The 14,644-nt window shown below is 49.4% G+C and overlaps 1 protein-coding gene across 2 annotated transcripts in view; it reads left to right on the top strand.

The window, feature by feature from the left end:
- Positions 1–14,644, top strand: part of TGM2 (transglutaminase 2) — a 74,291-nt gene that overhangs the window by 42,256 nt on the left and 17,391 nt on the right. For both annotated transcript variants that reach the window (XM_083507423.1, XM_083507424.1), the window contains 2 exons: positions 192–310; positions 12,028–12,156. In XM_083507423.1, the coding sequence (XP_083363549.1) occupies positions 192–310; positions 12,028–12,156 (248 nt within the window). The remainder of the gene's footprint in view (positions 1–191; positions 311–12,027; positions 12,157–14,644) is intronic.

The following is a 14,644-nucleotide window of genomic DNA, read 5'->3' as shown; positions in this document are numbered from 1 at the left end:
GTTTAAGCTGTGAGGCAGTGACTGGCCTCCAAGGTCACACCATGAACGTTCATGGCCAAGTGGGGATTTGAATCCAGGTCACCCCGGTCCTAGACTATCACTCTAACCACTACACCACACTGCCTCTCTCCCATCCCTCTCCTCCGAGGCCTTTTCCACCTTCCTCTTCTGACGGCATCTTCTCCCCACAGCGGATTCTGTCTTCCTGGAGAGCGAAGAGCAGCGTGTGGAATACGTGTTGACCCAGCATGGCCAGATCTACCAGGGATCCAAGGATTACATCTACTCGATCCCATGGAACTTTGGCCAGGTGAGTTGCTTCCTTGCCCTCCGCTGCCCTTTTGCGAAGCACATGGAATTGAGGAGCAGGCCCAAAGAGTCTGTTAGTCCAAGCCCCTCTGCATTTGGTTGTAAATGGCACCACACCATCAGATACCTGAGCACAGAACTTGCCTGTCTATCGCCCACTTAGAGAACGTTCCACAAAATATTTTTTTTTAAAAAAATATTTATTGAGATTTTACACTAAACATAGGTTTTAAAAATTAAAAATAATTAAACCAACAATTACACATACAAAATACAAAAAAAAAACAGGTAGTTGAAAAAATAAAAAAATGAAAGAAAAAATATTTTATAAAAGAAATAATCCATTTTTCAATATCTTTAAGTTCATTTGCCTGTTTCCTTGACCTCCTCACACCTCCCCTTTTTGTATTCCCGTTTACAAAGTCCTTTCAGCAAATCCTTACCCTCTTTCATTTATCTTTACTCTGTATTCTTAACCTATTATAACTATATATTTTCATCCATATAACTATCTATATTTATATATTCTTATTAGCCTTAGTACCAAAAACACTTATTTTCAGTCCAACATCATTTTAACATTCATTAATTTTACAGTATTTCTGCAAATAGTCTTTAAATTTCTTCCAGTCTTCCTCCACCATTTCTTCTCCTCCCTGGTCTCGGATTCTGCCAGTCATTTCTGCCAATTCCATATAGTCCATCATCTTCCTCTGCCATTCTTCCAGGGTGGGTAAATCTTGTGTCTTCCTAACGTTCCACAAAATAGAAGAGAGGCAAATAGAGACTGAGGTGGATTAAAAGATTTTCACAACACTCTGCAGCTCTTCAGGCAATGGGTTTCAAAACGGCTGAAGCCCCAAAGAGCTCCGTCCCCTGATGCCCTAGACCAGAAGTGCTGCCTTCCTTCATCCATCCATCTGTCTTTGCACCCACTCATAGATTACTTCAGCTCCTGTCATGCTGTCCACTTGCACAGAAATAATCCAATTGCCCTCAGAACCTGAAGTTTCCAAAGGCTTTGGGTGGATGACAGTAGATTTAAAAGCATATGGGGTGAGTTTTTAAAAACGTAACCCTTGCAAAGGTTTAGAGAGGAGAGTGTGGAAATGGATCTGCCAGAATGATTTTGTTTCCTTTTGTAGAGTCAGGACAGACGAGAGAAAGTGCTTCTTCGCAAAGCACCCGGTCAAACTGCCGCAAGTTCCAGTGATGGCTGCCAACTCTGAAGGGTTTAAGTGGGGATTAGATAAATTCATGGTGGGTGTAGCTGTCTTTGGCTATAAATATACCAAGAAAAAAAGCACACCAAGAACTCTGGCCAATATAAGTTTCAATAGTGGGAGTGGTCCCTACTCGGAAATCAGTAGTCAATTGTAACGATGATTCCAGCTAATGAAGATGAATACATCGAAACAGGGTCCTGTCCTGGTTTCTGATCCATAATTGACTTCTGACTTCTGCTCAATGATTGAAACTAAGATCTTCACGTCAAATCTGGCTATGGACTAACATGAACTTATCTCTACTCATAAACTCTTATCTCTAATTCTGTAACAAATTATTGTGTTATACATATCCTTATGAGTTTGAGTTTGTAATCTCTGTTTGAGTTTGTAATCCTTGTCAGAATACATACTTTTGAATGGATTAGTCTTTGTTACAATTGACTATTGATTTGCGAGTAGGGACCACTCCCACTGCTGAAACTTATATTGGCCTGAGTTCTTGGTGTGCTTTCTTCTTGGTATATTTAATAACAAGAACTCCAACTTATTTGGCTAGAAGTCACAATGTTTTACCTCCGGCGTCAGAGGCAGTGTGGGGATTGCAGATGGACAGAATTATTGAACCCTGGTCTTGATAGCGGATGTCCTGTGGACATTTCCTCGTCTGCTGGGAGAACAGAGTGTTTGACCAAATGGCCTGATCCAGCAGCAAAGCTCTTCTTATGTGCAGGTGGTTTAAACAGAACACTCCGAGTTATATGCTGTTATTTGATCATTTTGATGCCTGTGGGAAAACTGCAGGCTGGATCCAGGCACGAGATTCCTCTCCTCTCCTGCAGCTTCCAGCAACTGGTATTCAGAAGCGTTGCTTCCTTTGACCGTGGAGGCAGAGCAGAGCCATCCTGGCTAGGAGCCATCAGTTGTCTCCTCCTCCTCCATGAATTTGTTTAAATCTTCTTTTAAAGCCATCTAGGTTGGTGGCCATGACTGCCTTCTGCAGCAGTGAGTTCCATAGTTTAACACTAGGCTGCATGAAGAAGGACTTCATTTTATCTGATGCCAATGGTCTTTTAAATATCACGGTCCTGTATACCTGAAGCAGTATCTCCACCCCCATAATTCAGCCCAGACACTGAGGTCCAGCTCTGAGGGCCTTCTGGCGGTTCCCTCACTGCGAGAAGCCAAGTTACAGGGAACCAGGCAGAGGGCCTTCTCGGTGGTGGCGCCCGCCCTGTGGAACACCCTCCCACCAGACGTCAAAGAGAAAAACAATGACCAGACTTTTATAAGACATCTGAAGGCAGCCCTCTTTAGGGAACCTTTTAATGTTTAATAGGTTGTTTTATTTTAGTGTTCTGTTGGAAGCTGCCCAGAGTGGCTGGGGAAACCCAGCCATATGGGCGGGGTAATAATAATAATAATAATAATAATAATAATAATAATAATAATAAATGTTTTATTTATTATGGTATTTTAATATTTTGTTGGAAGCCGCCCAGAGTGGCTGGGGAAGCCCAGCCAGATGGGCGGGGTATAAATAATAAATTATAATATTATTATTATTATCACAGAAATTCATCTCAAATGGGTGAAACCCAACAAGCTGAAACATACATACTGAGGACCTTTCTGGGCCAATGAAACAATCCCACACATTTCTGGATGTGAAATTGCTGACTCCAGAACTTGCAGGAACCAAGAGATAGAGAGAGAGAGAGAGAGAGAATGGGAGAGAGGCTATAGATCATTGAACCCAGTCAGGGTCAGGGGAAATTCTGCATAGCTTGCATAGCATTGCACACTGGAGTCCAGGTTTTGTATCCGTTAGCAGGAGCAACATGGCCCACATGAAATTCTGTGCATGCAGAGTCATAAAAGATGGGCATCCCTTGGGTATGTGCAAATCTGGAGATGGTGTTCCAAAATGTTTGGTTTGGACTGTGGGAGGCAGGGCCGTTTAGCAGCAGAGCTGCACAGCTGAGGGGAACTGGTGGCCATCTAGATCAGGGGCCAGCAAACTTTTTCAGCAGGGGTCTGGTCCACTGTCCCTCAGATCTTGGGGGGGGGGGGCTGGACTATATTTTGAAAAAATAAAATAAAATGAATGAATTCCTATGCCCCACAAATAACCCAGAGATGCATTTTAAATAAAAGCACACATTCTACTCATGTATAAACACCAGGCAGGCCCCACAAATAACCCAGAGATGCATTTTAAATAAAAGAGCACATTTTATTCATGTAAAAATACACTGATTCTTGGACCGTCCGCAGGCCAGATTTAGAAGGCTATTGGGACGAATCCGGTCCCCAGGCCTTAGTTTGCCTACACATGATCTAGATCAGTGGTTCTCAAACTGCGGGTCCCCAGATGTTGTTGGACTACAACTCCCATCATCCCTAGCTAGCAAGGCCAGAGCTCAGGGGTGATGGGAGTTGTAGTCCAACAACATCTGGGGATCCACAGGTTGAGAACCGCTGATCTGGACAGTCTGGCTCTACCATTAAGCTGCTGCCTCAGGTGGCAGATGCTGCAGAGTGGGCAGGAACAGGGAGGTATTTGAGCATATTTCACACGGCCAGCTCTAAGCTAGCTAGCATCTCTTGGACATAGCAAAGGATGCTGCTGCCCACTTGACAGCTTTGGAATAAGGTGCATCTGACCATCTGGTGGGCTTTGCCCATGGGATAGGGAGAGAGGGAATATCTTGTCCTTTGCCTCAGGCAGCCAAATGTCTTGGGCAAGTCCTATTCTGCAGCCCTGAGACAACAATGTAGGACACCATCCACCTCCAGATTCAAGCACATGATAAGGAGAGAACAGAAGGTCCTCAGCCAGAAACAACCATGTTGCAGGCACTTTTAGAGCCAGTCTAATGCCTTCCAGATGTTTTACGCTACAACTCCCATCAGTGCTGGCTAGAGAGCACCACGTTGGCAAAGGCTATTTTAGAGGATAGGATGGCAAGTTAAACCAAGATCTCAGAGTCCTGATGATCCTCACAGGGACATGTCACTCGGCCTCGGGCAAGCTGTACCCCACAGCCTCAGTTCCTCCGTTTGTGAAATGGAGCCAAAGATAACACACTTTGCATTAGCTTTTCGGGTTCCAGGTTGTTGTATTTGCTTCGGATGTGCGCCAGAAGCCAACAGGAACAAGTGCAAACATCTGACTGTACAAAACGTTCATCATCACATCACCCAGACCAGCATTCCTGGAGCTCTCCAGTACAAACAGGAAGCAAATGCAGATATTTAAAGAGAATAAAAACATATCAAATGCATATACAGCAAGCCTGCACATGAGGAGAAATCAGATAGTCTGGAACGGATCCGGATGACAGCCAAGGACATGAAAGGGAGGAAAACACCACAGCATTGGGGCGAGATCTGCCAGGGGAATCAGCCGTGCGCTGGGCAATTCAATGGCTGTCAGGCTTGATCCAAAAGTCTCCTTTTGGGTATGGTCACCCCATAGCCACACAAACAATTTCACAGAGCAAGGCAAGGGCAGGTGCTGAGCATGGCTCCCTCTGCCCCAGATGCCCAATGGGAAACCCACAACCAGGAATCGAGCACCAGAACCACTCCTGTGGCTTCCAGCACCTGGTATTCATGCGCATTGCGGACTCCGAAGGCAGACCATAACTCTCCGGGTCCTCTCCTGCATGAATTTGCCTAATTCTGGAGGGCAGCAGGTTGGGACTGTTCGTTGAGCCAAACTGTGCTTTGGCTCACAGCTGCCCCCTCCCCTCCTTTCGCCTTTCTATGGGGCCAGAACAGGGGGAAAGCTGCTCCCTGGAGCTCTCCGTTCTTATCTGAGGCTTCAGCGAGCATCTAATCTCTGCTGCACAAACAGGCCAGAGGCATCCTGGCTGGCTGTCAGCCTGCCCAGCTCCTCTTCCTGGACAGCGAGATAAAAACCGCTTCTGACGCCTCCAGACGAGGCAGCCAGTTGTCGCTCTCTCCGATGCCCGAGAAAGTCCTTCAAAGTGGCGTCCACTGCCACTCTTGGTGCCAGACTCTCTTGCCCTCCATAGGCTCTGCAGCCGTGAATAAAATGTGCATCAGGCTCTGCCAAAGTCCTGGTCGTTGCGGCTTTGAGAAATGGGACCCCACTGAAGGATTTTCTCCAGGAGGCTCCTAGCCAGGAGGGCTCTACTCTGCCTCCACAGTCAGAAGCAGAGGTGCTTCTGAATCCCAGTTGCTGGAAACTGCAGGAGTGGAGAGGGGCCCTGTGTTCGAATCCTGCTTGTGTATTTCCCAATAGAGGCATCTGATCTGGTTGGCCACAGTGAGAACAGAATGCTGGATGGAAAGAGCTGTTGAATACCTTCCAACATGTCTCCAATGAAAATTGTTGTTGTTGAGTCGTTTAGTCGTGTCCGCCTCTTCGTGACCCCCTGGACCAGAGCACGTCAGGCACTCCTGTCTTCCACTGCCTCCCGCAGTTTGGTCAAACTCATGCGGGTAGCTTCGAGAACACTGTCCCACCATCTCCTCCTCTGTCGTCCCCTTCTCCTTGTGCCCTCCATCTTTCCCAACATCAGGGTCTTTTCCAGGGAGTCTTCTCTTCTCATGAGGTGGCCAAAGTCTTGGAGCCTCAGCTTCAGGATCTGTCCTTCCAGTGAGCACTCAGGGCTGATTTCCTTCAGAATGGAGAGGTTGGATCTTCTTGCAGTCCATGGAACTCTCAAGAGTCTCCTCCAGCACCAGAATTCAAAATGAAAATAGGGGCATCCTATTTAACAACAACAACAACAGGTTGCCCCAGCCACTCTGGGCGGCTTTAAATATACAGTGGAACCTTGGTTCCTGAACGGTTTAGTTGCTGAACTAATTGGCTCCCGAACGCCACTAACCCGGAAGTAAGTTTTCCGGTTTGCGAACATTTTTCAGAAGCCGAACATCCTTCTGCAGCCAATCAGAAGCCACGCCTTGGTTTTGGAACTGTTTTGGGACTCGAGTGGACTCCTGGAACAGATTAAGTTTGAGAACCAAGGTACCACTGTTTATATAAACATAACAAAACATTTAAAAACTTCCCTATGCCTTCAGATGTCTTCCAAAGGTTGTATAGTTACTTATCTCCTTGGCTCACATGACTCCATACCCTCCAACGGAACAGTCTCCCTTGGGAGGTTGTGAACTCTACTTCCCTCGAGGTTTTTAAGCAGAGATTGGGTGGCCATCAGTCATGGAATCACAGCTAAAACATCCTTTAGCTGGATGCTTGACTTCTCTCGATGGAGCCTAGAATAGCATTAGCTTTCTTTTTGTTCCCACATCACAGCAATGATGGGCCTTGTTGCCAGTCCCGCTTCCCCATCTTAGCTTGCCGATCAGAAGGTCAGCGGTTCGAATCCCCATGATGGGGTGAGCTCCCATTGCTTTGTCCCTGCTCCTGCCAACCTAGCAGTTCGAAAGCACACCAGTGCAAGTAGATAAATAGGCACTGCTGTGGTGGGAAGGTAAACGGCGTTTCCGTGCGCTCTGGTTTCCATCACGGTGTCCTGTTGCGCCAGAAGCAGTTTAGTCTTGCTGGCCACATGACCTGGAAATCTGTCTGTGGACAAACCCTGGCTCCCTTGCAGTGGCGTAGCGTGGGGGGTGCCAGGGGTGCCGGCCGCACCGGGCGCAACTTCTGGGGGGGCGCGCTCGCTGCCTCCGGAGTCGCCGAATAGCCTCGGGCGCAGGCTGTAGCAGAGCCCCGACGAGCTGGCAGTGGCTCTCAGCGCTCGCCGCGGTCCCCGCGCATCAGGGCCGCGGAGGGCGCGCCAGGCAGCCCCTCCTCACCGACAGGCAGCGTTTGCCTGCGGGGCTCGGCCAGCGCGCTGGGCTGGCTGCGTGGAGTCGCCGAGGAGCCGCCGCCGCCTGCCATGCCGCCCTGGCTGCTTCAACCGCCTCCGACAGCCGGCTCGAGGCTCCTTCCGGCCGGGTCTCCCGACGGGGCGCTGCGAGCGGAGGCTCCGGCACCAAGCGCCACGCCGCCCAGGCTCGGGTCGCTGTCTGGACACGTGCAGCCCGCCAAACGCGCCATCGGCAGCGCTCTAGTGCCTGCGCGCCAAGACCGCCCACCCGCCCCAACGGGGCCCCCCCACCCGCGCCGGAGGCCGGCCGACGCACTGGCCCCAGAGCCACCCCCTCCCCGCGCCAGAAAGAAGCTGCGTCGGGACTAGCCGGGCCAGGGAGGGAGACCGAGAAGGCTGCGCCGCGACGCCCAAAGTCGCGCGTCTTGGCGCAAAGGGGCCCGCGGCACCCAGACGCGGAAGGGACCCTCTCCCCCTGACCCGCCACTGAACTGCAATTTCCAGCTCCCTTGGCAAATCCCAGTCCCCAATCCCCAAGATGCTTTATTTGAGGCAGGGGTCCTTTAATTGCAAAAACAACACCGCAGAGGGCAGTAGTCACCACGAAGTTTGCCCCAGAGTAAAGCCGTCAGTATTAATGACCATGGTTAGGGGTTAGGGGGCGCAAATTACTTGCCTTGCCCCGGGTTAGGGGGCGCAAATTACTTGCCTTGCCCCGGGTGCTGATAACCCACGCTACGCCGCTGCTCCCTTGGCCTGAAAGCAAGATGAGCGCCACAACCCCAGAGTCGCCTTTGACTGGACTTAACCATCCAGGGGTCCTTTACCTTTACCGCTCACCCCATCTAACCAAACCTACTGAGCTCTCAGTAGATGGAAATCCTAAACTGAGAGACAAAAACTCCCTTTCAGTTCTTAGTCAGACCAGGCCAGTCTTTTCAACTTCTTCCTCATAAGTGGGTTCAACCTCCAGCACATTCCAGGCGGCTTGGAGCAAAAGCTTCTGGGCTGAGCACCTTCTCATGAATCAGCTTCCTCAGCACCATCCCCGATGCCCTGCAGGTTCCATCCTGCCCAAGGGATCACGGAAAAATTCCCCGGGTTTGCAGGTCAACGTGGAAGTCCTGTGGGGTGCTGTAGAAATGAGGGGAACATAAGAAGCAAGATAGGTGCATGTTGCTAATGGTTTAGGGGGCTGAACGGAGTCCCTGCTCTCAAGACTGGCTGCAGGCCAGCTGCATTTTCTTGAGCATTTTGGCAAAATGCAGGAAATAAGAAGTGTGGTGTGTGTGTGCACATGGATAGAGCACCAAATGGAAGGTTTGCCTCCAGTAAACACATAGAAGAAGTCTATCAGTGCTTCCTAGCCATTATAGCTGGTGCAGTGGTTAGACTAGGATGTGGGAGATGCGGGTTCAAATCCCTACCAGCCATGAAGCTGACCGTGCATCAGTTAGCGCCTCTCAGCATAGTCTACCTCACAAGGTTGCTGTTGCACACCATGCACACCAATTCATGCTCCTTGCTGGAAAGTTGGCGTATAAATGTGATAAAAATGAAAATAGCTAATTGGCAGTGTACCAGTTGCTGCAGATCACATGTGGAGAGAGTGGTCTTGAACCCAGGCTCTGCTTGTGGGGATTCCAAGGAGCATCTGGTTAGCCACTGTCAGAAGAGGATGCTGTCTTCAATGAGCCCCCGGCCTGATCAATTAATGGGGGGGGGGTAATTGACACATGATCGTTGGGTCATCATCCGGCAGACCCTCAGCCAGTCATGGTGGGGAGCTGATTCTGGCCCATCAGGACAGAATAAGGATGGTAAGCGAGAATTTAACCTGGAGTCAGGGCCTGGCGATGGAAGTAGCTAGCTGTTCTTACGGGTTTGCCAGGTAGGATGTTGTTGTTTAGTCGTGTCCGACTCTTTGTGACCCCCTGGACCAGAGCACGCCAGGCACTTCTGTCTTCCACTGTCTCCTGCAGTTTGGTCAAAGTCATGCTGGTAGCTTCGAGAACACTGTCCCACCATCTCGTCCTCTGTCGTCCCCTTCTCCTTGTGCCCTCCATCTTTCCCAGCATCAGGGTCTTTTCCAGGGAGTCTTCTCTTCTCCTGAGGTGGCCAAATTATTGGAGCCTCAGCTTCAGGATCTGTCCTTCCAGTGAGCACTCAGGGCTGATTTCCTTCAGAATGGAGAGGTTGGATCTTCTTGCAGTCCATGGGACTCTCAAGAGTCTCCTCCAGCACCAGAATTCAAAAGCATCCATTCTTTGGCCATCAGCCTTCTTTATGGTCCAGCTCTCACTTCCATACACCACTACTTTATCCAGGTAGGATAAAGCTGTCCAATTCCCGCAGGTGGAGGGAAAGTATCCCTCAAAGGGCTAGAGGTGCTTTTGCAGGAAAAGGAAAAGTGGATGGTCCTTAGCTGCTACTCCTGTGTTATTGCAGGGTGATGGCGCTTTGGACCCCTTCCAACTCTACATTTCTATGATTCGAGGAAGAAATTGTTTTTATATAAACAGTTCTGTAGTGGAGGATTGCAAGCACAGTTCGTGTTCAAACCTGAACTGGCATTTCAGACAGAAAACCAGTACTGTGGCTTTAATGCTGAACCGGTCACGCTTTATCCCGCTCTGAGCATTTAATAAAAACACAGTTTTTGTTTCCATTGTGCCTCAGCTCTGATTTACACCTAGTGCAGGGAATGAGTTGTCACAGGGGCCCCCCAGTATCAAGAGTCCTTGCTGTGGGTTTAAATGATACGTTGCCACCTATAGAGTATCCCCGAATTTTCGGTTGTTAGGGAAGCAACCAGGGTTAAATTCCCTTGGACTCTGTCCTGTTGCCCTGGTCCCATCTTCCTTGAGGGAGGGTGTCTTGGCAAAGAAAAAGGAGCTAGCTGTGTGTGTTTGTGTGTGTGTGTGTGTGTGTGTGAGAGAGAGAGAGAGAGAGAGAGAGAGAGAGAGAGAGAGAGAGAGAGAATATGCTATGAACTCAGTGGGACAATTAGCCTGATAATCACAGGCGTTAAGAGAGCTTTTAAAATGCAGATTACCAACCCAATGGGCATGTGGAGCTGCTGAGATCTGTGCAGCAACAGCAGCTTTGGATTTTAATCAATCCGTAACCATGCCCAGCTCCCCTCCTTATTTCCCCCTGCCTTACCAGAAAGGGAAACTCTCCTCAAAGCGGAGAAGAAGGTGTTGCACTCAGACGTGTTCAGGTTTTTCTTGGAGTCAACGGCTAATATATGTCTTTGACATGTGCACCCGCGTTTGGACAGGTTTGTTTGTCCCCGTCCACTTGGGGCCTGAAAAACACACCCCTTCCCTGATTTCGATGGCTGACTTGATGGACCTTGTGCTGGATTCAGGGAGGCGTTTGTGGTGTTCTTTTTTCCTTTTTTTGAAATAATTTTTATCTGATTTTACAAGTGAAGAATTATGACAACACAAAATACATATCCATATTTAGAGATTTCTCTGAATCTCCAGACTTCCCACCCGCCTACGGTCAACCTTTTCAACTGCATATTCTTTCCTAATCTATAAGTTATATCTCTCCAAACGGTCCATGGTATTTTGTTTGTGGTGTTCTTCATCCGCACGATGCAGGAAGACATGCGGCAGGCATCCTTTGGCTAAGATGGGTCCTTTCCCCCCACAGCAAATAGATGTGGGACAGTGGTGGGGATTTTGGTAGTGGCCAGGAAGGTTTAACCCCCTCCTCTCCATATGGCACAGCTGTAATACCCATTGTGGCTATTTAGAGAGAGAGAGAGAGTTAGAGGTACAGACTGCCATGATCCAGCATCTGGACTAGTTTGCTTTATTCCTGATTTATTGCAGTTCAGGGAAATGAGAAAAACCTGGGTGCCAGAGAGCCAGTGTGGTGTAGTGGTTAAGAGCGGTAGTCTCGTAATCTGGTGAACCGGGTTCGCTTCCCCGCTCCTCCACATGCAGCTGCTGGGTGACCTTGGGCCAGTCACACTTCTCTGAAGTCTCTCAGCCCCACTCACCTCACAGAGTGTTTGTTGTAGGGGAGGAAGGGAAAGGAGATTGTTAGCCGATTTGAGACTCCTTCGGGTAGTGATAAAGCGGGATATCACATCCAAACTCCTCCTCCTCCTCCTCCTCCTCCTCTTCTTCTTCTTCTTCTTCTTCTTCTTCCTCCTCCTCTTCCTCTTCCTCTTCCTCTTCTTCTTTTTCATTTGGAACTGTCTGACACACTGGCTACCCATTAGTTTTTGGGCCCAATTTTGACCTTTAAAGCCTTATATAGCTCACGATGGCCTCTCCTCCTATTCACCAACCCAGACCCTGAGATCATCATCTGAAGCCCTTCTTTGTTTGCCTATTCAACAAGAGGCCTGGAGCGCGGCAACATGAGAACGGGGCCTTTTCAGTGGTGGCTCCCTGCTTGTGGAATGCTCTCCCTAGGGAGGCTTGCCTGGTGCCATCATCATATATCTTGAACCACCAGGGAAATCATTCCTCTTTAACCAGGCCTTTGGCTTTAAACTATGCGCTTTTAGAGTTGGTGAGATGTTTTAATGTAACCCCCCTTGGTTTAATGCATGTATGTGGGGTTTGTTGGTGCTCTTTCACTTTTTGTAAGTTGCCGTAATGATGATGATGATGATGTCTTCTTCTTCTGCCTTCCTTCTCCTTCTGGATTAGTTTGAAGATGGAATTCTGGACATCTGCCTCCAGCTGTTGGACACCAACCCCAAGTTCCTCCGAAACCAGGATAAGGACTGCTCCCGACGCAACAGCCCTGTCTATATCAGCAGGGTAGTGAGTGCCATGGTGAGTTTGGAGCAAGAGGGCAGGCACTCCACGCGGGTGGGTGACCTCCTCAGCTTCTGCCCAGTCCTAAGGAGATGCTCGCGTTGTCTTCTGCCAGCCCCACAGAGAGCCGAGCAGCGGCGTAGCGTGAGTTGTCAGCACCCGGGGCAACGCAAGTAATTTGCGCCCCCTAACCCGGGGCAAGGCACGTAATTTGCGCCCCCCCCCAACCCCTAACCTGCGAGTTGCCGCTGGCGCTGCCGCCCAAACGACGCCGCTTGCCCGGAGGAGGAGGGGGGCAGAGAGGCGAGGAAAATGCAACGGCCCAGCAGCTGCAGCAGCAGCGGCGGAGGCGGGGCTGTGAGGAGGGGCTGCCTGGCGCATCCTCCGCGGTGAGCGCTGAGAGCCGCTGCCTGCCAGGCGCCTTCAGCCGGGCGCAGCGAGACATGCGGCTCCACTACAGCCTGCGCCCGAGGCTCTTCAGCGACTCCAGAGGCAGCGAGCGCGCCCCCCCCCAGATGTTGCACCTGGTGCGGCCTGCCCCCCTTGCACCCCCCACGCTACGCCACTGGAGCCGAGTCCTCCTCACACACTCGGGGGCTTTCCTGCAAAGCTGAGATGGCCCAAACTCCTGCCCACGGGCTGGTTGCAGAATAAGATAACACGGAATTATGTGTTAGGGGACATTTGCGTTCTGAAACGTGTATCAGAGATGCTGCTGCCTTTGTCGTACTTCAGGTAATTCGTTCTGCAAGTATGTCAGCAGGGCTTAGGAGTCCTTCGCCTCCCAGGTTTTGAACCTTAAAATTGGGGTGCAAACATCATGCCCTTTTAAATCTCAGAATCCTACCGTTGGAAGGCACCACGAGGCCCATCTAGTCCAGCCCCCTGCAATGCCAAAATGCTATTTATTTCTTTATGGCTTTTGCATGACTCCCCATAAGACAAGCTTCTCTGGGCAGCATACAAAGGATAAGAAAAATTATGCAATTATGAAGGTGTAACATCGAACAGAAATACAGTCGTACCTTGGAAGTTGAACAGAATCTGTTCTGGAAGTCCGTTCGACTTCCAAAACGTTTGGAAACCAAAGTGTGGCTTCTGATTGGCTGCTGGAAGCTCCTGCAGCCAATCGGAAACCGTGGAATCCTGTTGGACATTTGGGTTCCAAAAGAATGTTTGCAAACTGGAACAATCACTTCCGGGTTTGCAGCGTTCAGGAGCCAAAATGCCTGAGTTCCAGGGCCTTCGGGATCCAGGGTCGTCTTTTTTGGCAATCACTCGTAGCCGAGTAAGATTGTCTTCCATAAACACGGTTTTAACAATGAGTCCATAAGTGACTGTGGAGGCCAATTCTGGATCCACACGTCCTTCCACAGTGGGGACATTGGTTTCCAGGTAGGAGCTGATCCCGGTGTGGATTTGCCAAGTGTGCCTTCCTCTTAGCACGTTTCTCCCTTGCGTCCTGAGTTCGAGCGTCTTCAAAGTCCATGACACCTTTGGTAAAGGCTGTTCTCCAACTGGAGCACTCACAGGCCAGTGTTTCCCAATTGTTGGTGTTTATACTAATTTTTTTATAGATTTGCCTTGAGAGAGTCTTTAAACCTCTTTTGTTGACCACTAGCATTACGCTTTCCATTTTGAAGTTCAGAATAGAGTAGTTGCTTTGGAAGATGATCATCAGGCAATCGCACAACATGGCCAGTGCAACAAAGTTCATAGAATCATAGAATCATAGAGTTGGAAGAGACCACAAGGGCCATCGAGTCCAACCCCCTGCCAAGCAGGAAACACCATCAGAGCACTCCTGACATATGGTTGTCAAGCCTCTGCTTAAAGACCTCCAAAGTAGGAGACTCCACCACACTCCTTGGCAGCAAATTCCACTGTCAAACAGCTCTTACTGTCAGGAAGTTCTTCCTAATGTTTAGGCGGAATCTTCTTTCTTGTAGTTTGGATCCATTGCTCCGTGTCCGCTTCTCTGGAGCAGCAGAAAACAACCTTTCTCCCTCCTCTATGTGACATCCTTTTATATATTTGAACATGGCTATCATATCACCCCTTAACCTCCTCTTCTCCAGGCCAAGTTGATGTTGAAGAATCATTGCTTCAACATTGGTGATCTTTGCTTCTTCCAGTACACTGATATTAGTTTGCCTGTCTTCCCAAGTGATGTGTAAAACTTATCGGGATCCAGGGTACAACTATAAAGACAATAAAAGCAGAGCTCACAGCACCATCAAATAAGTGCAGGTTTTAAAAAATGGCTCTGTAAGTTGTTTTGAAGATGAACAGGGGGAAAGACCACAAAATGGTGTCAGGCAGGCCTCCCTGGGAAGGATATTACATAACTGGGGTGCCCACTGCATTTCATTCAGTAGAGGCACCCAGACTGGGACCTGCAAAGAGGGCCTCAGGCTTTGGGCAGATAAATAGGATCCCTTGGCTCCAGGCTGTTTTGCACCTGGACTCAAGAAACCCCACCCAATCTGTGCAAATGGTTCCTTCA

This window comes from Podarcis liolepis (assembly GCF_965112155.1).
Source record: "Podarcis liolepis genome assembly, chromosome: 6".
NCBI lineage: Eukaryota > Metazoa > Chordata > Lepidosauria > Squamata > Lacertidae > Podarcis > Podarcis liolepis.
The sequence above is the reverse complement of the archived record's forward strand: the minus strand, read 5'-3'. Positions and strand labels throughout refer to the sequence as shown.